The following is a 25,310-nucleotide window of genomic DNA, read 5'->3' as shown; positions in this document are numbered from 1 at the left end:
TCTTACCCTAACCCCCTCTCTCCCTGTTCTCCTTGCCTGTTCCCCCTCCCTGCTCATCTCATCCCAGCCTCAACGGTTTGCCCTCCTGGTCCCCATCTCTCTCGGCCTCCTACCATCTAGCTCACCCCCCACCCCCAGGCCCTGCCTCCCAACACTGACAACCTCCCTCCCCAGGAGGAGATGGACACCAGCCCCATGGTGTCCTCCCTGCTTAGTGGCCTGGCCAACTACACCAACCTGCCCCAGGGAAGTAGGGAGCATGAAGAGGCAGAAAACAATGAGGGTGGAAAAAAGAAGCCGGTGCAGGTGAGGGCCTTGGGGAAGAAGGGCTGAGGGAGGAAGGAGGGTGGGAGGGGAGAGAAGGTGGGGGAGGAAAAATGGATTCAGATGAAGGGATGGATGATGGAGACAGAGGGGGGATGGGAGGCGGATGCTGAGGGAGGGGAAGGGATGGGAGGTGAGGGATAGAGATGGAGGGGAGAGGGAGGGGTGGCTTGAAGGATAGATGATGGAGCCCTGAAGGGAGGAGGGAAGTGAGATGAGAATCAGAGGGAAGAGGGATGAAGGGATGGGGATGGAGAGAAGAGGAAAGTGGGGGATGGAGGGACCGGGGTAGGAGGAGTGGGCCTGGGGTGTTGGTAGTGATTGGGGGGCTGCAGAAACTGACGCTGGCCTCCCTGGCAGGCCCCCCGCATGGGCACCTTCATGGGCGTGTACCTACCATGCCTGCAGAACATCTTTGGTGTCATCCTCTTCTTGCGACTCACTTGGGTGGTGGGCATCGCAGGCATCATGGAGTCCTTCTGCATGGTCTTCATCTGCTGCTCCTGTGTGAGTGACACCCTCCCCTCTCCTGATCCCTGACAGCTGGGGCTGAGCAGGGACCTGGGGGTGGGAGGGGGAGGGGGGGGAAGCATGAGACCTGATCTTTTTATAGGAACCACTGCGTGTAATCTTTGAGAGTAAATTAGGTCTGACTGGTCCTTCCAGCATCTCACAGGCTAGTGCCTGATGGCTATTAACAGGTTTCACCTGGCTGTGTGTGTGTGCGCTTGTGTGTAATTACACAGGTACCGCAGACTCATTGATGAAAAAGATAGGTGTACACTAATAAATAAAATTCACCTACAGTCTCACAGTAGTTAACATTTTGGTAGGTCTTGACGTACAAAAAATGGGATTACGGGTCCCAAACAGCTTTGTAACTGAATTATTCCCATCCTCTCTAAAAAAATCACATGTTCACTAAACACCTACTTCTCATGACATTTACGTTTCCTCACACGTGACCCTTGAGCCCCCTCTGCGTGTGAGTAGCCAGTGCTGAAGCTAGTACACCTGCCTATTTAATAAATGAAGAAACTGAGGCTTAGAGAACTGAAGTGACTTGTCTCCGGTCAGACAGCTGGTCAGAGGCCAAGCTGGGGTTTCCAGAGCTCTCTGATGCTATAGCTTGCGTCTCTTTCATATGCTTGGTGAAGAAGGGGTTTTCTGGACAAGAAGGACTTGGCAGGAGTAGGAGTTGGAACAGGACTGAGGACAAGCTCGGTGGAAGAGGACTTGTGGGTCTGGTGGGTGTTTATGGGGTAGAAGGTTTGGCCCCCACCCTACTCGCCACTCTGACGATCTCTCTCCTCACAGACGATGCTCACGGCCATTTCCATGAGTGCAATTGCAACCAATGGTGTTGTGCCTGGTATGTGACTGGGGCTTCTTGGAGGGGAAGGCGCCTGGATGGTTGGGAGGGAGGCCTGAGTAGTTGGAAGGAGGGACAGTGTCCTGGGCTTTGGGTGCCATCAGGACCCCAGAGAGGCAATACTGCAGATTGGGGGGCTGGGTTACAGTGTTTTCGTGGGACAGATGGGGGCAGCCGTGTGAAGGGGAGGGGATGGAGGTGTTGATGGTGTTGAATGGGGCAATGCAAGGTCTCCTCCCTTTGCCTGAGACCCTCCTCTCCATCATCCTATTTTCTGAGCCATGACCTCCTTAGAGGGGTAATTAGCAACATGGGAATTAGTGCTATAAATGCCACTCAGAGTGTCTGGCTGGGTCTCCCTTCAGTCCTAGGGCTACAGCTTGTAAGGCTTGGGAGGCCCAGAGCAACACCCTTCCCACCACTGTCTCTGACCCTCCCTCATCCCCTACGGCAGCCCAGTGCCCCTCGAACCTCTTGCTGATACTGGGTTCTTTCTGCAGCTGGCGGCTCCTACTACATGATTTCCAGGTCTTTGGGTCCAGAGTTTGGGGGCGCTGTGGGCCTCTGCTTCTACCTGGGCACTACGTTTGCTGGGGCCATGTACATCCTGGGCACCATCGAAATCCTGCTGGTGAGAGGGGCCGAGGAGGAGGTGTGGGCCCCAGGCTGTCAGTCAGTTAACTGATGCTCCCTGGACGCCTCCTATAGGCCGGGTCACTAAGTAAGGCCAAGGGAAAATCAGACATGGTTCTGTCTTGAAAGAGTTCACAGTCTAGTTGGGGAGACAGGATACACTAATTATGTAACATGAACAACTGTCGTTTATCAGGCACCCACTGTGCTCTCAGCAGAGTTCCAAGTGCTTTACAGTCATTAGCTTGAATCCTCACGAGGTTTAAGTATTATTATGCCCATTTTACAAATGATAAGCTCAGAGAGGTGAAATGACTTGCTCAAGGTCACTCAGCTACCAAGTGGCAGAGGTGGGTTGGGAAGAGTAAAATCATGAAATAAGAAATAAGTCATGTCACACAATGATTGCCTACCGTGTGCCAGGGACAGTGCTAAGCGCTCTGTGAATGTTAGTGGTAGAGGGCTGATGGCTAGCGGATTGCAGAGGAGAAGAAGAGGGAGCTGAGAAAGAGATCTGTTAGAAGCAGTGACTGATGAGAAGTCAGGTCCTTGGGAAGTGTTCAAAGTGGATGGCTGCTGACTTTGGTCTCGGTTCTTCCTGCCCCTGCAGGAGGAGGTGAGGTGGGAGCTGAAGAGGGTTCCTTGGTATATAGAAAGTGGGGCTGACCTTTATTTCCCAAACCCCTACTCTACCCAGGCCCCGTGGCCTTCAACGTATCATTTTGTTTTATCCTCACGACCCTTGCATTAGTTAGATGATGTCCCCATTTTATGGATGAGGAAAGCAAGGCTCAGAGAGTTTAAGAGATGTATGGAAGGCATATGAACCTGTATCTTTCTGACCCTGAAGCCCATGATTGTCCACCCAACCACTAGGCTTCAGAGAACTAGAACTAATAGATGTTGCAGCTTCTGGTTTTGGGATGGAATGGAGGAGTCCAGGGGCAGGGAGGATAGATGGGGAATAAAGGACCCAAAAAGCCAAATTATGAGAGAATAATAATAGACCTCTATGGCTTTTACAAAATCAAAAAAACTATTATAAAAGCAATTCTACCCATTGCATAAAATTGGAAAAAAATCAAAGAATGTAAAAAAGGAAATAACAATCTCCTAAAGCAAATCATCATTATCATTTTGGTGTATCCTTCTAGTTTTTGTTTTTCTTTGTGATATTGTATTCTGTCTTTAGAAAATATAACTCTATAGATTTCTCTAATAATGCAAGACTCTCTTTGCAAATATCACAAGTGAAAATAACTTTTGTAAGAATATAAATATATTAATATTTAGTATAGAAATTATGGAAAATACAGATGTGCAAAAAGAATAAAGATTATTCACATTTTTACCATTCAGGGGAAACGACTGTTAACATTTTGATGTATCTACACACAGACAGACATATATACACCTATGTGTGTATATAGTCACATGTAAGTACACATATATATTTACAAAAATGAGATAAGACACATTCTTTTTAAAAATTGATTGTTTTAACCTAATATAACATGGATAGCTTTTTGAGTCAGTTCATATAAATCTATGTTGTCCTTTTTAACAGCTACATAGTGTATTCGGAAATATCATGATTTATTTACCCAGTCCTCTAGGGATGAATTTCTAATTTATATCTGCCTTTCTTACTGAAATAATAAAAACAATAAATAATCATTAAGAACTATACTTGATAACAAAATAATAGAACTTAATAATTGCTCCCAACATCTTTGCAATACAGTCTTTTAATGACTGTATAATAGTCCTTGCAGGATAGACCATGATTTCCTTAACTATTCCCCTATCATTGGATGTCATTTCCAGTCTTGTACTACTGTAAATATGCTGTGATGAGTATCTTTTCTCCAAAGCCCTGCCTGCACCTCAGGTTATTTCCTTGGGGTGATTCTTAGTTGGTTCTCACTGGGTTACTTACTTGACCTCCTCACCCCTTTCCTACAGGCTTACCTCTTCCCAGCTATGGCCATTTTTAAGGCAGAAGATGCCAGCGGGGAGGCAGCAGCCATGCTGAACAATATGCGTGTGTATGGCACCTGTGTGCTTACCTGCATGGCCACCGTGGTATTTGTGGGCGTCAAGTATGTCAACAAGTTTGCCCTTGTCTTCCTGGGTTGTGTCATCCTCTCCATCCTGGCCATCTATGCCGGGGTCATCAAATCTGCCTTTGACCCACCCAACTTCCCGTAAGTGCTGCTGCCCTGAGCCTCAGGCATCCTCCTCCTCCTCCCCGGACTGGTTTCAGGGGCTTCACACTAGTCTCTGCCAACCCCCCTGCCCCCATCTCTCAGAATCAGAGTGGTTGTGGATTTACAATAAACTCCCTTGGGAGAGAACACCTCTCCTGGTTTAAGGGAAGTCTCTTTAGGATGGGATAACATTTTTTGGAGGTGTGCACAGTTTTCCTTGTGAGGGTCAATGGCTTGCTGGTGAGGTGGACTTAGGAAGAGCCAAGTGGAACAATTTCTAAAGGGAAGACCGGTCTGTGTTAGGGAAACTTTCTTGGGTGGAGACAACCTTCTGGAATGGGACAACCTCTTAGTATTAAACACCTTCTCTATCATGGGAAAGGACATAGAAGAGAGGGTCTAGGGGCTCAGATCCCTGTTGGTTCTGCCTCTCTCCCTAGGGCACATTCCCCTACATCCCACTGCCCAGAAGAACGGCTCACGGAGACTGCTGTCCACGATGCTGAAACAGCATCGCCCGAAAGCAGTGGTTCTCTGCCGTGGCTGCATATTAGAATCACTTGTGGGGAGGGAATTCCCTGGCGGTCCAGGGATTAGGACTCGGCGCTTTCACTGCCAGGGCCTGGGGGAAAGAAAAGAATCACTTGTGGGGAGCTTTGAAAAAACACAGATCCTGGGCTCCATCCCAATTAAATCAGAATCTCTGGATATGGGGCCCTGGCATCTATGTTTTTCGTGCTCCCATGGCGGTTCTACTGTGAAACCAGGGCAAAGTTACGTCCCTCACCACCTTCCTGCCTTGTTTCTCTCCCTAGGATCTGCCTCCTGGGGAACCGCACACTGTCTCGCCATGGCTTTGATGTCTGTGCCAAGCTGGCTTGGGAAGGAAATGAGACAGTGACCACACGGCTCTGGGGCCTTTTCTGCTCCTCCCGATTCCTCAACGCCACCTGTGATGAGTACTTCACCCGAAACAATGTCACGGAGATCCAGGGCATTCCTGGCGCTGCCAGTGGCCTCATCAAAGGTCTGAGGGAGGGAAGAGGTCTGGTGTCCAGGGAATGCTGCAGGGATTGTGGCTTAAACAGGATTAAGGGACTCCTTGGGATTCAGTTAAATTCGATCAGTTTTAATTGAGCACCTACTCTGGGCCATGTTCTATCCTTGGGATCACGGAGAGGTAGAGATGAAAGGGAGCCTTCGCGTACCTTACCACCTAGTGGGAAAGAAAGTCATCAGCTTAACAAGTATTCTCTAAGTACCTGCTAACTGCCTAGCACTGCACTGAGCACCAGGAACACCACATAAATAAGTGGCAGTTCTTGGCCTCAAGGAGTCTAATAGCAGAGACAGATGTAATAGCAAATAAATTAGGACATGTGTAGGTGTGCATTCAATGAACAGAGACCTCCCAAGGGAGGGAGTGGTCATGTGTATAAGGTGGTGAGACAAGGCTTCCTGGACTCATCTGAGAAGGGTTTTGAAGGACAAATAAGAGATTTTCAGTTATACAAAGGGAATAAGGGAATTACAGGCAGAAGAACAGCTTGCCTAAAAGCATGCAGACACAGAAGAGCATATTGTGTCCTTCCAACCACAGGTAATTTGGTATGACTGGGGCATAAAGTACAAAGGAAGGAGGGGCAATCAAGAAATGATGTTGGAGAGGCTGGCGTGAGCCTGACTGTGGTCAGCCCTGGAAGCCATGTTGAAGAGTTTGGACAGTGTTCTGAGGGCAATGAACAGCCACCAAAGGGTTCTGAGTAAGGGATGGACGGGGTCAGCTTGTTGTTTGTGAAGGTTCACTCTGGCTGCTAACGTGGATGGGCTAAAAGCAGAGACGGAACTGAGTCAGGGAGTCTAGGAGGAGGCTGATGCTGAGTCCAGGTGAGAGATGGTGGTTTTCTTACCTGGAGTGATGGGGTGACAGCAGTGGGAATGGCACAGTGGCTCTCTGCCAGGGCTGTTTTGCCCCCCAGGAGACATGTGGCAACGTCTGGAGACATTTTGGGTTATCACAACGGAAGGGTTATTACTGGCATCTGGTGGCTGAGGCCAGGAATGTTGCTACACACCCTACAATGCTACAGGACAGCCCTCCACACAAGAATTGCCTGTTCTCATCACAATTATCACTAAATTTGACATTTAGTGCAGAAGTGGAGGAACCCTGGAAAGGAGAGAAGGGGCGTATTTGAGAAATATTTAGGAGGAATAAGGGACAGGAGTTGGAGATGGTTTTGAAATGGAGATGGGGAAAGGGAGCAGTTGAGGGCAATGTCAAGCTGTCTGAGTTGATGGTAGAGCCATTTACCAAAATAAGGGATATAGGAAAGGAGCCATTTGGAGTGAGTGGGTGGTGAGATCAGTTTGGGACACACTGAATCAGCCTGAGTTGTGTGTGTCTATGTCCCCCAGTAGATTGGACCACTTGAGGGCAAGGACTAGATCTGATTCATGTGCAAAGCCCCTGCACGTGACCTGGCCCAAAGCTGGAGCTTAGGAAATGTTGGTGGAAATAAGGCCCGGGGGAGTGAGAGGTGGTTGACCTTGACCCTTCTTTCTGCCCACCCCACCTCCTGGCCCCAGAGCTCAGGCACCCTGACGTCTGGTCTTCTCCTTGAGCATCCTGTCTCTCCCACAGAGAACCTCTGGAGCTCCTACCTGACCAAGGGGGTGATTGTGGAAAGGCGTGGGATGCCCTCGGTGGGCCTGGCAGATGGTACCCCTGTCGACATGGACCATCCCTATGTCTTCAGCGATATGACCTCCTACTTCACCCTGCTGGTTGGCATCTACTTCCCCTCAGTCACAGGTGAAGGGGAGCTCAGAAAGGGAGGACTCTGGCTGGGAGTGGATGGGTAGGGAGAGAGTCAGTCATGATGTGGGGAATTTCTGAGTCCAACAGCCCCATTACATAGGCAGGAGCCAACAATTCAGTTCCCACTGGACAGACAGGTGAGGGAATTAAGGCCCGGAGAAGCCAAGTAACATGCCCAAGTTCTCATAGGAGTCAGTGGACCAGGACTAGGTCCCCGGCTTCCTGACTCTGAGGCTGATGTCCTTTCTTCTCAGTCTGTCTGGTCTCCTGTGGCTCCTGTCCTAGCTGCTCCTCTGTTCACAGGGATCATGGCTGGTTCTAACCGCTCTGGGGACCTGCGGGATGCCCAGAAGTCAATTCCCACTGGCACCATTCTGGCCATCGCCACCACCTCCGCTGTCTGTATCCTTCACTGCTGGGCTGGGACCACCGTGGGTGGGGAGGGCTAGACGGAGGGCTTCTGAAGCCTCACCTGGCTGGCTCAGGAGGGGTGGGGGGAGGAAGGGGAGCGCCACCCTGGGGATTCTCCTTCATCCTCTGCTGCAGACATCAGCTCCGTTGTTCTGTTTGGGGCCTGCATCGAGGGGGTCGTCCTTCGGGACAAGTAAGTAAGGGGATCAGGGAGGGATACTGTTCGGGGGGGTGGGGTGGGCGTGAAGGGCCGGGTTCTGGGAAGCAGGCCTGGCAGGGGAGTTGAAACCTGGGCAAGGGGCCTTGTGGGAGGGAGGCCACAGGGCTTGCTTGTCAACTCACTTTCTTATAATTCACCTTTCTCTTGTCACGCCAACTCAAGAAGCATGAGTGGTGTATGATTTCCTTTAAGATAATGATACTTTCCTTTCCTTTTTCTTTAAAATCTACTAATTCATTTACTATTTCCTGGATGTCTATGTGTTCGCTACTGTCCAGGGTTCTGGGGGCAGGGATAAATAACAAAGATAAATAACTAATGATTTTTGTTCTGAAGGAGCTCTTTAAAGCTGGTCACCATACTTGTCAACAGACTTGAAATGCAGAGCAGTAGGGGTGGCGATAAAGCAAAGCCTGGGGGTTATGGAGGCTGCGATCCAGTCCCAGAGGGTCGGGGAAGAGGAGATGCTGTGGAAGTGCCTTATACACGCTTTCTCATCTCTCCATCCCACTTTACATGCTGAGTGGTAGAGACTACCTAGGAAAGTAGGAGGGGGAAGGGCACTCCAGGCAGTGGGAACAGCATGGACAAAGGTAGAGGAGACCAAGAGCCATGTGTATGCACGCGCACGTAGGGGTACCAGTAGCTGTAAGCATTCAGAGCTTCTGGAGCACATACCTCTGGAGGGTGTGTGCATACACAACCAGCGGGGTGAAACAGGAGGTCCTGTCACAGAAGTCAGTTTTCCGAGGCGCCATTCTGGCTTCCAGGAAGTGGGGACATGAGGCTGGAGACCTAGGCTAGGGCCACTCCTGGAGGCCTGGGTTTTGGCACCAGGAAACTGGAGCTTTATTTTATAAAAAATGGGGGAAACCCTGAAGGATTTTAAGTAGGGAGGTGACCTGGCCAAATGGGCAACTTGCATATATTACACCTATTAGATTTTAGGGCAACTTAACCTCCATTTATCTCATTTCATCGTAGACTTCCCACAAGATTGCAAGGGATTCGGCAGGTCATTCAGGATAATCTTTCATCTGCTTCTTGAAGTCCTTCAGCAGCGGCCCATTTGAGGGCACCTTTGCTTGCACACTGCAGGGACAGGGCTCTCTCTACCTAATGAGGCAGCATCTTCCATTTGAAGACAGTGTCATTGTTCGAAAATGCTTTTCTTGATCCTCACACCACGTACCATCACTACATGATGAGGCCAGAACCCCCATTTTTCAGATGGAGACGTTGAGGTTCTAATAGTTTGAGATATCTGCCCAGGATAACATAGTATTACACAATTGACCTCGTACTAGAATCACTATTGGGGGGAGGGGCGGGATAAGGGTAGGGGATTAAAAGGTAGAAACTACTATGTACAAAATAAATAAGCTACAAGGATATATTGTTCAGCACATGGAATATAGCAAATATTTTATAATAACTATAAATGGAGTACAACTTTTAAAAATTGTGAATCACCATGTTGTACACCTGAAACTTAAATAATCTTGAATATCAACTATACCTCAATAAAAAAAAATCGTGTCACTATTAGGACCACGTATCAGGCACCGTGCCAAGTATTTTACATATGTTATCTCCTTATTCCTCCCACTAATTGTATGAGATAGGTTTACAATGATCCTCACTTTACAGCTGAAGAAACTGAGGCACAGAGAGGTTGAATGTCTTGCCCAAGGTCACACAGACAGAAAGTGCCCAGGTCATCAGGGCCTTTGTCTGTCCCTTCTCCCCTGCACAGCCTAGCCTCATAGTGGACACACAGTTGGTCCCGCAGTTTGTGTGGGAGACCTTGGAAATCCAGGTGGCGGCGCTCACCCAGCATCTCTTGTCCCTTTGCTGCTTCATTCCAGGTTTGGCGAAGCTGTGAATGGCAACCTGGTGGTGGGCACCCTGGCCTGGCCGTCCCCCTGGGTTATTGTCATCGGATCCTTCTTCTCCACCTGCGGGGCTGGGCTGCAGAGCCTCACGGGGGCTCCACGCCTGCTGCAGGCCATCTCCCGCGATGGCATAGTGCCCTTCCTGCAGGTCAGCGGCAGGGGCAGGGTGTGGGGACAACAGTCCACCCCCTACACCAGCCAGCCAGGCCCCTGCCCAGGGCGGCTACACAAGCCTTGGCCTGCCTTCTGGGCCCTGCTGCTCTGTGCCGCCACTAAGAAGAACGGGTGTGCCTTTGGGCCCAACATCAGGGCCATCTCTTTGGGCAGGCTTGTCTGCTCTTAGGGGAAAAATGAATGGTCCTCCTTTGGCTTCGTGATTGGGCAAGGACTCAGGGAGGCAGCCAAAGGGCAAGTAAGAGAAGGGTTCTCTCTGTGGTACTTAAAAAAAAAAGATTTATGGTGAACTCAGTCATGGCTGCTTGCTGGCCCCCTGTAGCTCCTCTTCCATCTGTCCCCTCCTTTTCCCCTTCAGGGATCATTTGAACTGCACTGCACTGGGGTACCAATGTCAGAGTGGGCAAGATACAGCAAAAACCTGGTATCCCCTTGGGTACATTTAAAGGATGAGAAATACACCATCCTCTCCCTGCCTCTGCCGTACTGGTCTCCAAGACTGGAAGAGAGAGACAAGAAGTCCTTAAGGTCTCAGGCCCCTGTAATGGTTGCTCTGTCCTCAGGTTTTCGGCCACGGCAAAGCCAACGGAGAGCCAACGTGGGCCTTGCTCCTCACCGCCTGCATCTGCGAGATTGGCATCCTCATTGCATCCCTGGACGAGGTCGCCCCCATCCTCTCTATGTGCGTGCTGGCCTCTTGCCCTCCCCATCAGCTCTGGGGGTCTCTCTACCTGGAGCCTTCAGCTGTGACCCTGGACAGCCCACCCAAACACTTTAACAACCCCACTGTCGTAGAAACCTGTCCTTTGTTATACAGAGATTCATCCCCACATGCATCAGGGCGTGTTGTAAGGGGATTTGGCCTTTGAACCTCTTCCTAAGCCCCAGAACATGACTCGGCCATCTCCCCAGTTTCTTTCTCCCTTTCCTTTCTCTCCCTGTGCTTCTGTCTCTGTCTCCCCTTGCATCTCTGTCTCTCCTGGGACCTTTCTGTGTTCTAGGTTCTTTCTGATGTGCTACATGTTTGTGAACCTGGCCTGTGCGGTACAGACGCTGCTGAGGACACCCAACTGGCGGCCACGCTTTCGCTATTACCACTGGTGGGTGCCCGTTCCCCCTCCCTGCCCCAGAGGACCTTCCTCTCATCTCCCCCTCACCCCAGCCCATCCCCTCCAGGTCTAAGGATCCCAAACTCCACTTTTCACAACTAGCATGAGAGAAGTCCTGGAGAAGTTCTCCTTATAATCACAAGTAATAACATAACACTGTATAAACAGTCTCAGCTAGAATCCCTCTCCTGTCAATAGTGTGCAACACCTTCCAGTCTTGACAAGGAAACCTCAGTTTCCTCAGCTGTGAAATGGGACAATAACTGCACCTACCTCATAGGCCCTTGTACGCATTACACTGCTTGGTGCACGGAAGATGCTCCTTATGTGGGGCTGGACTTCTGATCATTTTCCTTGACGGCTCTTTATCTTCACAATAGGCCTGTGGGGCAGACAGGGCAGGAATGATCATGCTTGTTCTACCAAAAGGAAACGGAGGCTCCAATAGGGAAAGGTGGCCTAAGGCCACCCAGCAAGACTATGGCACACCTGGCCCAGAACCCAGGCTGCCTGCCTCCCATCTCAGTGCTACTGCTGTGCCAGTCACCTCTTCCCTGGGGTCACATTCTTCCTGGGAGATCTTGCCTCCAACTTTCCCCAGAGACTCCTGCCTCAGAACCTCCCTGGCAGGGCGGTCTGGCAGGGTCTAAGGCACTGGGACAGGGCAGTGCGGTGACTTAGGAGTTGGGTGGGGCAAGGGGAGGTGCCCTGTCTGTGGCTGCTCATTCATCCAGAAGGCCCCATGTCCCCGTGGTGCTCATGGAGATGATGGTGTGATTTCCCCTAGACCTGGCTGTAGCCTCCCAGGTCTTGCCCATGCCCCGCCCCATCTAACTCTTGCTGTCTGAGCCCGGGCACCAGTGACAGCCCCACCAGGGCTCAGAGGCCGGCTCTCCCTCCCCCTGTCCAGGACACTCTCGTTCCTGGGCATGAGCCTCTGCCTGGCCCTCATGTTCATCTGCTCCTGGTATTATGCCTTGGTGGCCATGCTCATTGCTGGGCTCATCTACAAGTATATCGAGTACCGTGGGTAAGCGCGGGGAAGTGGGGAGGGCTGGGTGAGACTGAGGGATGGGAGGAGGTGAGGAGGGGAGAGAGAGGGGTGATGAGTGCTCGGGGGTGGGGCGGTAGGGGGGATGAGGCAGGAAGTGGGAGAAGATGGCACTAGAGTGGAGGGCAAAGGGTGATGGGGTGGGATGGGGAGACACGGAACAGGAGCAGAGGGAGGGGCTGAAGCTTTGAGAAAGGGAGGTGGCAGGAGTGACCTCCTTTCTGAGCCTGAGACAGATGGCTTTGTGCTGGGGTGGCCACTTCAGGGTGGACGGCTCTCCCTGACACTCCTTGGCTTTCTGCCTCTTGCGATCCCCCTTCCTGGCCCCAGGGCGGAGAAGGAGTGGGGCGATGGGATCCGAGGCCTGTCTCTCAGTGCTGCTCGCTACGCCCTGTTACGCCTAGAGGAAGGGCCCCCGCACACCAAGAACTGGAGGTCAGTGGTGGAGGCACAAGCGTGAGGGCTCAGCGGGGGGAGAGGCAGGGAGCAGGGCCTAACCCACCCTGCTTGCTTTGTTTCACTGTTGCTGAGTGGTGTTCAGCCTTGTCTGAACCCTTCCCAGCTACAACACCGAGGCTGAGCTGAGTTCCAGACATTTATTCTCCAAAACCCCACCCACCATGCCAGTCTCCTGACCATCTATCCATCCATCCATTCATTCCATCATGCGTTAGAAAAAAATATATGAACGCGTGATCTATGCCCTGCCCCCTTCCTGTCTCTGGGGATGTAGTGAGCTCACAGTTCCGTGGACAAGGCATGCGCACAGACAGGTAAACGTAGTATCACGTAGCATTTGCTCTGGGAGAGGTGAATCATCCACTTTGAGAGTTATAGGGCCTCTTAGAAATCTCTAGATTAATAACAATCTCCATTTTATTCACATGACAGTCAGGGCCTAGAGAAGGTCTCAGGGGTCATGGAAGGCAGAACTGGACCCAGAATCTTCACCTCCTGCCTCTCAGCCAAGGGTGCTTTCTAACTGATTGCTCTGCAAGGCCAATCCCTCCTTCTTCTCCCTCAGGTTCATTTTGCTAAGAGTAAGGCCTGGAACTCTGAACTATGCCTAGGACATCATTGGCTTGTCCTTGCTGATGTCTACTAAACTGGGCTTCCAGAGACTGGGGCTTTGCATAATTTGTCTGTGAATCCTCAAATGCTTAGCCCAGGGTCTAGCCCAGAGTAGGTGTTTAGAGAATGCTATTAAATTGATGGGTGGCCGGCTGGCTGCAGTGGCTAAATGAATAAGGAAATGAACAGATAAATCAATGGGTAGACGGCTGAATGTGTATGTGTATGGGAGGGTGGTTGGGTGAATAGGTGAATGTGTGAATGGATGGCGGTAGACGGATGTGTAGGTAAATTAACATGGATATGAGTGGATAACTGAAGGATAAAATGGGTGGGGGGGTGGATGGATACATGGGTGAGTGAGGTAGATGGAGAGATGGATGGGTGGGTAGATGGATAGATGTGTGGGAGATGGTTGGATGGGTTGATACTCAAGGTAATGGATGGATGGACGTGTAGGTGGATGGGTGGGTGGTGGGTGTACAGGTGGATAGGAGTATGGAGGTCGGGTGGTTAGTGAACTCACCAGTGTACGGCGTATGGGTGTATGAGTTTATGGTAGCTGGGTAGGTGGTGGATGGGTCATGTGACCTTGCCCCCTCTTCAGGCCACAGCTGCTGGTGCTGGTGCGTGTGGACCAAGACCAGAACGTGGTACATCCACAGCTGCTCTCGCTGACCTCCCAGCTCAAGGCAGGGAAGGGCCTGACCATTGTGGGCTCTGTCCTTGAGGGCACCTTTCTGGACAACCATCCCCAGGCCCAGCGGGCGGAGGAGGTAAGTAGAGGCCCTGGTGGGGAGGGCGGAAGGATGCAGCACTCAGGAAGACAGTCCTTGCTCCTTTCCACTTTCCCTCCTACCACCTTTGCCATCAGCTGGGGCTCAGGCGTTTCTGTCTTCTTCCTTAGAAGAGGGGTCCAAGGGCTCAGCAAGTGAGTTCCTTAGAATCCAACTCGCAGAACCAAAGACGATCGGAGCCGGAAGTGCCCATTTTATGGATAAGGAAACTGAGGCTTAGAGAAGTCAGGTCATTTGTTTAAGGACAGAAAACGGAGACTCACATTAGAACTGCTAGACCCCTACTCCACCTGCCGAAGCATAAATCTTTTAAAGTGTTTTCACATAGGTGGATTCTTTTGGTCCCCACACCAAGTGGAGTCGGCAGGGTGAATATCCCTGTTTGGCCCAGGGAGAAACAGAGGCCCAGAGAGGGAAAGCAGCTTGCTGGAAGTCACAAAGGTGGCTGGAAGCATAGTCAGGATTTGAACCCGGGTCCCTGACTCTGGGTCACCTGCTCTTGTTCCCATCCCCTGGTCCATGTCCACAGAGCAGTGTACACAGCCAGTGTGGGCTGGGGCAGCTGGGCTCTGCATTAAGCGTCATTAACAGGTGTCTGGTGGGTGACAGAGGAAGTGGGTTCTGTCTGCGATTCAGGTCTCTCTCCCCTCGGGGCCATGGCTAGAAGTGGAGAGAGGAAAGGGGGCCTGAGGGAGGGGAGATGAGAGGGGGAGGGGCACCCCTAATGGCTTGCGACAGTTGCTGTTTCTGCCTCACTGGGCCGTTCACACTGATCTGTCAGGGCCCAGGGCTGGAGGCCTCCACTGGTCCGTTTAATTCAACATGCAGTGGTTGCAAATGTGCTGTGTACCAGGCACCGGGCTAGGCCCTGGGGGACGTGGAGAGGTAGATGACCAAATCTCAGCCCTCAAGGTGGTCACAGGCTGGTGGGGAAGACAGAACATACACAGAAGGCTCTCAAACCCATCTGAGGTGAGAGTGAATAACTGCAGAGCAATAGAATGTGTTGAGTGTTTAGGATCTCTCAGGCTGTATATACTAAGCTCTACTCACATCACGTTATGTCATCCACCCTCTTCCTGGATGAGGTAGCTGTCATGATGCCCATTTGACTGATGAGAAATCTGAGGCTCACAGAGGGAGGTGATTTGCCCAACGTTGCTCTGCAGTTATTAACTCTAATGTAGCACCTGTCAACCTCAGGTGGGCTTGAGAGCCTTCTGTGTATGTTCTATCTTCCCCACCAGCCTGTGACCAGCTTGAGGGCTGGGGTTTGGTCTTGTGCCTCTCCATCTCCCCTAGGGCCTGGCCCGGTGCACAGTGCATTCTCAGCCACTGCATGCTGAATTAAACAGGCGGGGGCAGAGGTAGAAATGGGAGCCCTTTCTTTTTTTTTCTCTCTTTCTTTTTTATTTTTGGCTGTGTTGGGTCTTCGTTGCTATGCGCAGGCTTTCTCTGGTTGCAGCGAGCAGGGGCTACTCTTTGTTGCGGTGTGTGGGCTTCTCATTGTGGTGGCTTCTCTTGTTGCGGAGCACGGGCTCTAGGTGCATGGGCTTCAGTAGTTGTGGCATGCGGGCTCAGTAGTTATGGCTCACGGGCTCTAGAGTGCAGGCTCAGTAGTTGTGGCGCATGGGCTTAGTTGCTCTGCGGCATGTGGGATCTTCCTGGACCAGGGCTCGAACCCGTGTCCCCTGCATTGGCAGGGGGATTCTTAACCACTGCGCCACCAGGGAAGCCCAGGAGCCCTTTCTGTTTGACATCAGAGGCTTGGTTAAGAGTGTGAAGGGGGGCTTCCCTGGTGGCACAGTGGTTAAGAATCCGCCTGCCAATGCAGGGCATACGGGTTCGAGCCCTGGTCCAGGAAGATCCCACATGCCGCGGAGCAACTCAGCCCACGTGCCGCACAACTACTGCAGCCTGTGCGCCTAGAGCCCGTGCTCCACAACAAGAGAAGTCACCACAATGAGAAACCCGCACACCGCGATGAAGAATAGCCCCCGCTCGCCGCAACCAGAGAAAAGCCTGCATGCAGCAACGAAGACCCAAAGCAGCCAAAAATAAATAAATAAAATAAAATAAAATAAATTTATTAAAAAAAAGAAAAAGAGTGTGAAGGATGGAGTCAGACCCCTGGACTTGAACCTCTACAGTAACATCCATTATCTGTATGGCCTGAAGCAAGTCTTAATTTCTCTGAGCCTCAATTTCCTTACTTATAAAGTGAGAGTAATAAGAACACTTCCCTCATCGTGCAGATTGAATGTGCATTTTAAATGCTTACTGTCAAGCTAACTTTTAAAAACTGTTAAAACCAATTGTCTGGCTATGCAGAGGGGCCCAGTTGCATCGTGGTTTGGGTGGACGGGTGGTGTCTGAGGAAGGTGATGGTTGAGTTGGGCCAGGCAGGCTGTCATGGACAACGGGGTCGGCCAGGGAGGGGCTCTGGGTGGTTGGTGAGAGCCTGCAGGGGGACTGTGTGAGCAACGGCAGGGCGGTGGGAAGCGTGGGGTCCCAACATGCAGAGCTCTGACTGAGCAGCGAGGAACGGGGGCCATAGGTGATGGGGCGCCAGAGGCCGACATGATCATAGCTGAGCTTCAGGAATGGGGGGCTGATGGCGGGGAGAGATGGGGGCTAGGGAGGCTGCAAGAGGCTGGGCAGGGCTAGGGAGGCCTGAGGCTGGTCCTTTTCCGAGCCCTCCCCTCCCCGCAGTCCATCCGGCGCCTGATGGAGGCAGAGAAGGTGAAGGGCTTCTGCCAGGTAGTGATCTCCTCCAACCTGCGAGATGGCGTGTCCCACCTGATTCAGTCCGGGGGCCTCGGGGGGCTGCAGCACAACACCGTGCTCGTTGGCTGGCCCCGAAACTGGCGGCAGAAGGAAGATCATCAGACGTGGAGGAACTTCATTGGTAAAGCTGTGTGGGCTCGGGGTGGTAGAGGGCTGGCTGGGGGCGGTAGAGGGCTGGCTGGGGGTGGTAGAGGGCTGGCTGGGGGTGGTTGTCCTTCTTTGGGCCTGGGGACCATTTCCCAGGTGTAACAGGTATGGAGTCGGCATATGCAGGTGATGGCGTTCAAAGCCTCCCATGTGCCAGGCACTGTGCGGGGAGCCCAGGGACTCAGGTGTGGAGGAGACAGTCTTGGCTCCGGCAGGGTTCACAACCCTGGGAGGAAGACAGTGCAGGGAGTGGGAAGAGCTACAGCTTTGAAGTCGCTGAGGCCCGGGTCTACATCTCCCCTCTGGCCCTTCCTCGCTGTGTGACTGTTCACAAGTGCCTCACCCTCTCTGAGCATCAGATGCCTTGGTAGTAGTGGGTACTAAGTAATACGATAACTAACACTTACAGACTGTGTTCTGTGTGCCAGACAAGTGGAGGCTTTCTCCCATTCTCTCAGCAGGCCTGTGAGGGCTAGGCATTGCTGTCTCCATTTTATTGGTGTGAAACTGAGGCACGGAGAGATTAAGGTCACGCAGCTGGTAAACCCTGAGGCGGCTTTATCGGTAGATCCTAGTTAGAAGGTGGTTGGGAGGATTAAGTGAGCCCTGCATGGTCGAGTTCTTAATCAGAAAGGGCAGGTGTTGTTATCACCACTTGAACGGTGGGGAAACGGAGGCCCAGAGAGGCTTCCCCAAATTCAAACAAGCGATGAGGCCCAGGTAGATGGGGGTTTTCTGACTCCTCAGCCCAAGGCCAAGGCGGGATGGGGTGGGGGTGGGGTGCTGGGTGCCAGAAGGGGACCAGGGTCACTGTTTTACCGTCTGGCCATCTCTTTGGTCTCCTGCAGAGCTGGTCCGGGAAACCACGGCCGGTCACCTGGCCCTGCTGGTCACCAAGAACGTTTCCATGTTTCCTGGTAACCCGGAGCGCTTCTCGGAGGGCAGCATCGACGTCTGGTGGATTGTGCACGACGGGGGCATGCTCATGCTGCTGCCCTTCCTGCTGCGGCACCACAAGGTGCGCATGCGTGTGCGTGAGTGAGCGTCCGCGTGTTTGTGCGCTCGTGCCCACATCCATGGGCGGGGTTTCTGGGCTCCGGAAGGGGCCAGCCTCCACGTGACCTCCTGGGAAAGGGCTCCAATCCCCTCCTTAATTCTGAGATGCTGGGAACTGAAGGTGTCTCCCCTTGCAGATGTCCTTGAATTATAAAGGAGAGCAATGTTTAACTCAAGCGAGAGATGCTTTAATGAGGGGACCCTCATCTACGCGGAGGCGTTTTTGTAGGGAGTGGCCGCTGAGATAGAGGATTGGGGAGCTGCATGTATGTGTGGGAAGGGTGAGAGACAGGGTCCTGTCTACGTTCTGGCCCTGGGTCTCCGCACTGCGTCTGGGCTGGACCTTTCTGGGTCCCCTTCACCCCTCCAGGTTTGGCGGAAGTGCAAGATGCGAATCTTCACTGTGGCCCAGATGGACGACAATAGCATCCAGATGAAGAAGGATTTGACCACATTTCTGTACCATTTACGTATCACCGCGGAGGTCGAGGTGGTGGAGATGGTGAGTCCCCAGGAGCCACCTCTGACGTTTTGGAGTCCCTTCTGGACTCTTTCCCCTTGGCCCCAGAACCACATGGGGAACCCCAACTCCCATCAGCTTGTGATGCTGGATCCCTTCCCTGCATCCACTTTTTAGCCTCTCACATATTCACCCGAGAGCCCATCCATCCATCCATCCATACACCCTTCTCTCCTTCATAAGAATAGCCATGTCTAATAATGCTTACTACATGTGAGGCACTGTACTATGCACTTTATGTATATTACTTCTCACAGCAATCAATGAAATAGATACAATTATCAGCATTTCCATTTTACAGATTAGGCAGTTGAGGCACAGAAAGGTTAAGTAATTTGCCCTGAACACACACTAAGTGGCAGGGCCAGGATTCAACCCCAAGCAGACTGGCTCTAGAGTCCATGCTCCTCGCACTTACACTCTACAGCCTCTTGTCTGTCCATTCCTCTCGGCTTATTTATCCATTTACCCATCTCTCTGTGTAGTCATTAATCTACCCACATATCCGTTAATGTATTTATTCACTCACTCATCCATTCATCCATGTACATAATTCATTCATCTCTGTGTTCCTTTTTATATTTCTCCCCCCTCTCCATTCACCCAGGTAATTAATTAATCCACTCATTCATTAATTCACCCATTCATTTGCCCAGTCCTGTGCTTGGCTGAGGAGGGAATGAGCTGCATTGCCTTCAAAGAGCATCGCCCTCTGCTTTGTCCTTGCCTCCCACAACTGTTGATTAAACTAGGTCATTGGATAGGGAAATCCTAGGTTGGCAGAAAGAAGGGGGCCTGCCTCCCTCCCCTTGGCCTTGCGCCTAAGCTCAGAGCTCATACTTTCCCCCCTTGCCCCTTCTCCACCCCATCCCCACCCCTGCCTGCCCACAGCATGAGAGCGACATCTCGGCTTACACCTACGAGAAGACGTTGGTGATGGAGCAGCGTTCCCAGATCCTCAAGCAGATGCATTTAACCAAGAATGAGCGGGAGCGGGAGGTGAGGTTGCCCTGGCTGGGCTCGGAGAGTCTCAAGCTGCTGCCAGCTCTGGGTGTGCACAGGTTTGGGATGGCCCACTCCTGGCCATTGGCACTGCCACCTTCTGGCACTGGGTTCCCCAGCAGCAGGGGTACACACAACAGCTGCATCTCTCAAGCCTCCCAGCCAGGATGCAGAGGGGCTTTGGCATGCGTGACAGATCTTCCGCTCACTATGTGACTTCTGGGGCCCAAGGGAGAATAGTGGATGCTAAATATGTATGGATGATGATTCCTCAGGGGCATGGGCTGCCAGTGTGGGGGACAAGGGATTATGTGATAGACCCTTAGAGAGTCTTAGAGAGTGGGTAACAGATGGATATTTCAGGATGCAGCTGATGATGAGAGTTGGGGGCAAACCTCCTAGGGTGTGGATGGTGGGTTCTCAGGGGTAACGATGATGAGCTCTCATAGGGTATGGGTGTAAGATCTCCCCAGTGTGGGTAATGTGGGACCACTAGCCCTCTGGCATTTGAATGAAAGCCCCACCCCAGGGAGTGGGGTCCTTGGGGAAATGAGCTATGGTACCCTGGGGGTTGGGGACAGAAGAGATCTTGGAGGTGGGTGACAGTAAAATTGTAAGAAATGGCATGTGCTCTGACCAGTCAGAACTGGCACTGGACCATAGTGCTAAGGTAGAGCCCAGCTGGGCCAGGTGTTAACCCTTTGGTTGCTGGATAGTGGAGAGGTCAGGGGTACTGGAGAGGGGTTGGAGTGGCCGGGTCAGTGGGGGCAATAGCTATTTGATGTGGAAGCATTGCAATAGTTTAACAACTGGTAGGGGTCCCAAAAGTGCACATCCTGGCTGAATGTCAGCTCTGGGGGTAGCTGTTTGCAGGGCATGGGTAGTGATTTCCAACAGAGCTGGCACCAACCTGTGTCACTCCCTAGATCCAGAGTATCACAGATGAGTCTCGGGGCTCAATCCGGAGAAAGAATCCAGCCAACACTCGGCTCCGCCTCAATGTCCCAGAAGAGACAGCTGGTGACAGCGAGGAGAAGCCGGAAGAGGAGGTATGCAGTGGGGGTGGTTTGGCTCCAGCCAGTGGGAGCAGGAACTTTGGCCTCCAAAGGAGTCACATGCTGTCCCTTCTTTTATCCCTCAGGTGCAGCTGATCCATGACCAGAGTGCTCCCAGCTGCCCCAGCAGCTCACCATCCCCGGGGGAGGAACCCGAACGGGAGGGCGAGGCAGATCCAGAGAAAGTGCATCTCACCTGGACCAAGGACAAATCTGTGGCAGAGAAGAACAAGGGCCCCAGTCCTGTCTCCTCAGAGGGCATCAAGGACTTCTTCAGCATGAAGCCGTACGGGCCTGGGGGCTGAGGGCTAGGGTCTGGGGTGAGCCGACAGGGTCTTTGCTCCCCATGGCAGAGCAAATGAGCAGAAGGGGTCCTGGCCTGGTCGTCGGAAGACCCAGCCCAGACCTTGTCTTGGTTTCCCCATCTGAGGACTCAGGTTGGGCTTGATTGCTAAGGGTCAGAACTCCCAGGTGCAGGCAGTGGAAAGGCGAAGCCTGTGGGGCTGGGAGAGCGGGACCAGTTTGCACACAGGGTGGTTGATGGTGGCTCAAGTAGTCCTCAGCTTCTCCTGCTTTTTCTGACCCCTCTCTTTTTCTTCCTCTCTTTGCTTCTCTTATGTTTCCTGAAGGGAGTGGGAGAACTTGTAAGTGCTTCAGAATTTTTAACTTCTCCCCTAGGTTGGCCAGGGTCCCTCCTCTTCTCACTCCACCAGGAACCCTCAGTTCGTGCCCCTGACCTCTGGGGTCTCCGAATAGCCCAGCTTGGAGAAGTCTAGGGTTGGTGGTCCCTGGCTTGCAAGGACTAGATCCCAGCAGCACAGTGCTGGGGTGGGGGGACTAGAAGAGCGACTGGATCCAACTCTCCCCTCTCCCAGCCTCACGTGCCCTCCTCCCTCCCTCCCTCCCTCCCTCCCTCCCTCAGGAACCAGTCCAACGTGCGGCGCATGCACACCGCTGTGCGGCTGAACGAGGTCATCGTCAAGAAATCCCGGGACGCCAAGCTTGTTTTGCTCAACATGCCTGGGCCTCCCCGCAACCGCAATGGTGACGAAAATTGTATCCTGGGCTTAAAATTGGGAGGAAGGGGGAGGTGGACGTCAGGGGACTTAGGTCCTGGCCCTGGGAAAGAAGAGTTGAGCCGGGTCTGCTTCAGAATCAGCACCGCGGACAGGGACGCGAGCCCAGCGTTGCCCTGGCGCCCAACACGCACGACCCTTATTCCATCGGGAGGGAAGGGGACGGTCTTTCTCCTTGACGGGCGCTCAGACATGGAGTTCCTCGAGGTCCTCACCGAGCACCTGGACCGGGTGATGCTGGTCCGCGGCGGCGGCCGCGAGGTCATCACCATCTACTCCTGAGAGCCAGGACCTGCCACCCGGGCCCGAGCGCGTCCGGCCCGCGCGGCCCCGGAGCCCTCGCCGCGCCCCCCGCCGCTGTCACCGTTTACATACAGACCCTGTGCCCGCGCCCTGGCCCCCTTCCCCGCTGCCTGAAGCCCGGAGGCCACGTCGGTCGGGGCTGACTCGGAGAGGACCGCCCCGCGCGGAGACCAGAGCCCCGAGCGCCCCGTTGGCGCGTCGCCCTGTCGGCCCCGGCTGCCCTTTTTCTAAGCCCGGCCTCGCCCCGCCGGAGGAGACGCTGCAATAAAGGTCGGAGGAGGCGCAGAGAGGAGCGGAGCTGGGGCTTTGAGGACGCCCGGTAGTCCGCGCGGCCCTTTCCCTCTCTTCCCGCGCCCCGCCCCGTCCTCGCTCTGCACCCGTCCCCCGGCGGCCCGGAGGGCGCGGGGTGGGGAGGCTGCGCTCCGCCATCTACGTCACTTGTCCTCGCGCGGCCGCAGGCGCCGGCCGGCCGAGCCTATACATAGTGTACAGGAGACATCGCGTGTATTTTTAACGTCCCCATATTTCTGTGACTAGAAGCGCAACGGACTTCTCGCCACTGTCGAGCTCTCCCGCTGGGGGCGCCCAGGGAAGGCGGAGGCCTCGGGAGGCCGGGTTTTCCTTGACGTCCGAGAGTTTGAGAGCAAAAGTGCTTTAGGCCCAGGCGGGAGTCGTGGTCCCTCGACACCCCCTCGACGTCTCCTCACCCTTTCCGCGCGCCCTTGGCTTCTGACCCTTCCCTCTAGTTCTTCTCGGAGACGAAGTGAGACAAGTGTCCAGCTTTTCCTGGATTCGCCTCCCAGCGGAGTGAGCTTCCACTGTGGCTGCAGAGGCGGGCGCAGCCTCTTCTCATCGGCTCTTATGCAAGCTGGGGCCAGGATAGGGGAGGGGCGCTCCTCAAGGAAGAGAAACCGAGAGAGGCCCTCGCCCCACCGAGGAAGCCCCGCCCCGGTGCCTTTGCTGGGGGAGCAGGCGTCTCTCAATCGGCTTGTCGCCTGCTCCCCCTATCCCATGGCTCTTCGCCAAAGACTGAAATCGGGGAGCTGGAGGGCGTCCCTTCCCCTGGAGTTTCCTCCCTGGGACAGATGAGGGAGGCGGGGGCGGTTCTGGGTTGGGGGCCGGACTCACCCGGGAGGCCCCAGCGCTGTCCCTGATGTTCCCTCCTCTGTCTCCATCTGGCAGCTCTGGCCTCGGGGACCCAGCCGCCTTCTCCGCGTCCCGGCCGGCCTCGCTGCCTCTAGCTGCGTCTCCCAGGCACCTGGGCGTGGGGGAGGGCTGGAGTCGCCATGTGCTTTGCTCTTAGCGCCTCTCTGCCCTCCTCCAACTAGGACCCAAGGCCTTTGGCTTCTCCAACACCAGTCCTTGGCGCTTCTGCTCCACCAGCCCGGTTGGAGGTGCCCTCTACCCTTAGGGAAACTGCATTGGCCGGGTTCCCTTCCCCCAGGGCACCTTACTAAGGGGGGCAGGCACTGCATGCTCGTTCCAGCGCCCTCTGGGACTGGGTACAGTACCTTCAGCCCCAGGGCCCTGAACTTTGCACCTAGTTAGACATCCTGCCCACCTCCCAGAGCTGAGGCTACTGGGTACTCCTGACCTCACCACCTCCTTTCCTTTGAGCCCAAGGCAGAGCTGGAGCTGGTGCCACCTAGACTGGGCCAGGTGTGGCTGGAGGTAGGTTTGGATGTCTGCTGGTTAGGCCAAGGCCCCTCTGAAATTTGATCAGGGGTCTGGATAGATTCTTCCGGGTAGTAATCAGAAGTCGGAGGTATTAGACACCAGCACTCCCCACCCTCATCCTCCAAAGAACCTCCCTCTGACAGACGCAGCTGGGTCTAGCCTTCTGGGGGCCTGAGCACTCCTGGGCTGAAGTGGTGGGCTAGGCAGAAGGGAAAGGGGGTATATTAACATCAGTTAGGGAACCAAAGTTGCACTATCTGGGCCTAGACTGTCTGGTTGGTAAGAGCAGTTTCCGTTGATGAAAACAGACATCCCACAACAAAACCCCAAGTTTTCTGTGCTACATGTGCAATATTTGTTATGAACGTTATCACACGTCACTCATCAAATTATCTTTATAATCATGTAGCTAGATGTTTCATGTCCATTCAAGTGACTTTTATTCTGAGTGCAATATTTCAATAGCCCTGTAGTGATAACTAGTGTTGCTTTTGTTTTAGACGATCTATGTGCAGGGCAATGCAATGAAGTTGAAAACCCTTGTAAATAGGAGAGGTTGCAAACCAAATCAAGAGTATTTATTACTATTATTAGGCCTGCCTTTAACTTTACGTGTGTTTCAGTATTCCGCATTCTGCCTCAGTATTGATCTTGTGTTCTTTGTGCCAATATGAAAAGGAGAGGGTTGGTTCTTTCCTTTATTGTTGAATGCTCCCATTTAATGCTTTATAGCTTTTATGTATTAATTTTTTAGACTCCCGTCTGCACAAAATGCAATAAAAATAATTTTATTATACCCTTCACAGCCTGAGGTGTGTTGTTTGGACACTCCAGGGGGAAGAATTAGTAGGTGGGAAGAGGGGTGTAAAAGGTGGCCCTCCAGGAGGCCCCTAGACTCTTAACCAGAAACACTGAGCACCACTCCAGGTGGGTTGCCTAGTGTACTGATAGCTCTGGGGCCCTGTCCTAGAGGGACAAAGGCACTGGCAGCAGGGGCAGTGCACCCACCACATCTACGAGACGGTGAGCACTTCTGGGTCAGGCTCAGCACTGTCAGCATCTTGGTCCCTAACCCACTGGAGGCCTCGTGCCAGCCGCTTCACCACACCCACTCCAAGCTTCCTGATGGGGCTAGTAAATGCTCTCCAGAGCTCCTACCTGTGACTCTGCTTCTGCCAACTCCTTGCATAATGGGCTGGACAGAGGGCGGGAAGTGAGACAAAATCAAAACAGGAGAGTACCCCACTCTCCACTCGCCTTTGGCCAGAAATGGCCTCTTCACAAGTCCTGTTTTCCTTTCCTAGAATAAGAGGACAAGCCTCTGACACAGTGCAAGTCTGCCACAAACACGGATGTTTACATAGCATTATAATTAACCAGCAGGCTTTTGCTCTGAGCTGTACTAGGTGAGCTGCGTAAGAAAAGAAGCTAGGGTTAAAAGAGGTTTTGAGGCCTGACTGCAGACTCAGGGCAGAGCGAAACCAGTCAGTGCTCTGTCAGGGAACCTCACCTTCAAACTCAGGGAAAGAATGCTCACAAGGAGGCCCTGTGGATATTGACACCCAAAAAAGACAACACAGCTTTCACTTTTTCGTTTTA

The 25,310-nt window shown here is 53.0% G+C and overlaps 1 protein-coding gene across 2 annotated transcripts in view; it reads left to right on the top strand.

Moving 5' to 3' along the window:
• The window catches only part of SLC12A5 (solute carrier family 12 member 5), a 35,262-nt gene extending 13,249 nt beyond the window's left edge, over window positions 1-22,013 (top strand). For both annotated transcript variants that reach the window (XM_061209578.1, XM_061209579.1), the window contains exons 3-26: window positions 175-306; window positions 685-831; window positions 1,642-1,696; window positions 2,197-2,327; window positions 4,295-4,536; window positions 5,355-5,566; window positions 7,184-7,354; window positions 7,664-7,762; window positions 7,907-7,964; window positions 9,860-10,034; window positions 10,624-10,742; window positions 11,062-11,160; window positions 12,080-12,199; window positions 12,551-12,655; window positions 13,899-14,067; window positions 16,801-16,996; window positions 17,871-18,040; window positions 18,449-18,580; window positions 19,490-19,597; window positions 20,527-20,649; window positions 20,742-20,941; window positions 21,285-21,299; window positions 21,578-21,711; window positions 21,922-22,013. In XM_061209578.1, coding sequence (XP_061065561.1) covers window positions 175-306; window positions 685-831; window positions 1,642-1,696; window positions 2,197-2,327; window positions 4,295-4,536; window positions 5,355-5,566; window positions 7,184-7,354; window positions 7,664-7,762; window positions 7,907-7,964; window positions 9,860-10,034; window positions 10,624-10,742; window positions 11,062-11,160; window positions 12,080-12,199; window positions 12,551-12,655; window positions 13,899-14,067; window positions 16,801-16,996; window positions 17,871-18,040; window positions 18,449-18,580; window positions 19,490-19,597; window positions 20,527-20,649; window positions 20,742-20,941; window positions 21,285-21,299; window positions 21,578-21,711; window positions 21,922-22,013 — 3,204 coding nt within the window. The remainder of the gene's footprint in view (window positions 1-174; window positions 307-684; window positions 832-1,641; window positions 1,697-2,196; window positions 2,328-4,294; window positions 4,537-5,354; window positions 5,567-7,183; window positions 7,355-7,663; window positions 7,763-7,906; window positions 7,965-9,859; window positions 10,035-10,623; window positions 10,743-11,061; window positions 11,161-12,079; window positions 12,200-12,550; window positions 12,656-13,898; window positions 14,068-16,800; window positions 16,997-17,870; window positions 18,041-18,448; window positions 18,581-19,489; window positions 19,598-20,526; window positions 20,650-20,741; window positions 20,942-21,284; window positions 21,300-21,577; window positions 21,712-21,921) is intronic.
• The last annotated feature ends 3,297 nt before the right edge of the window (window positions 22,014-25,310 follow it).

The sequence above is a fragment of the Eubalaena glacialis genome, chromosome 13, assembly GCF_028564815.1.
Source record: "Eubalaena glacialis isolate mEubGla1 chromosome 13, mEubGla1.1.hap2.+ XY, whole genome shotgun sequence".
Classification (NCBI taxonomy): domain Eukaryota; kingdom Metazoa; phylum Chordata; class Mammalia; order Artiodactyla; family Balaenidae; genus Eubalaena; species Eubalaena glacialis.
This window is presented reverse-complemented; position numbering and strand designations above follow the sequence as displayed.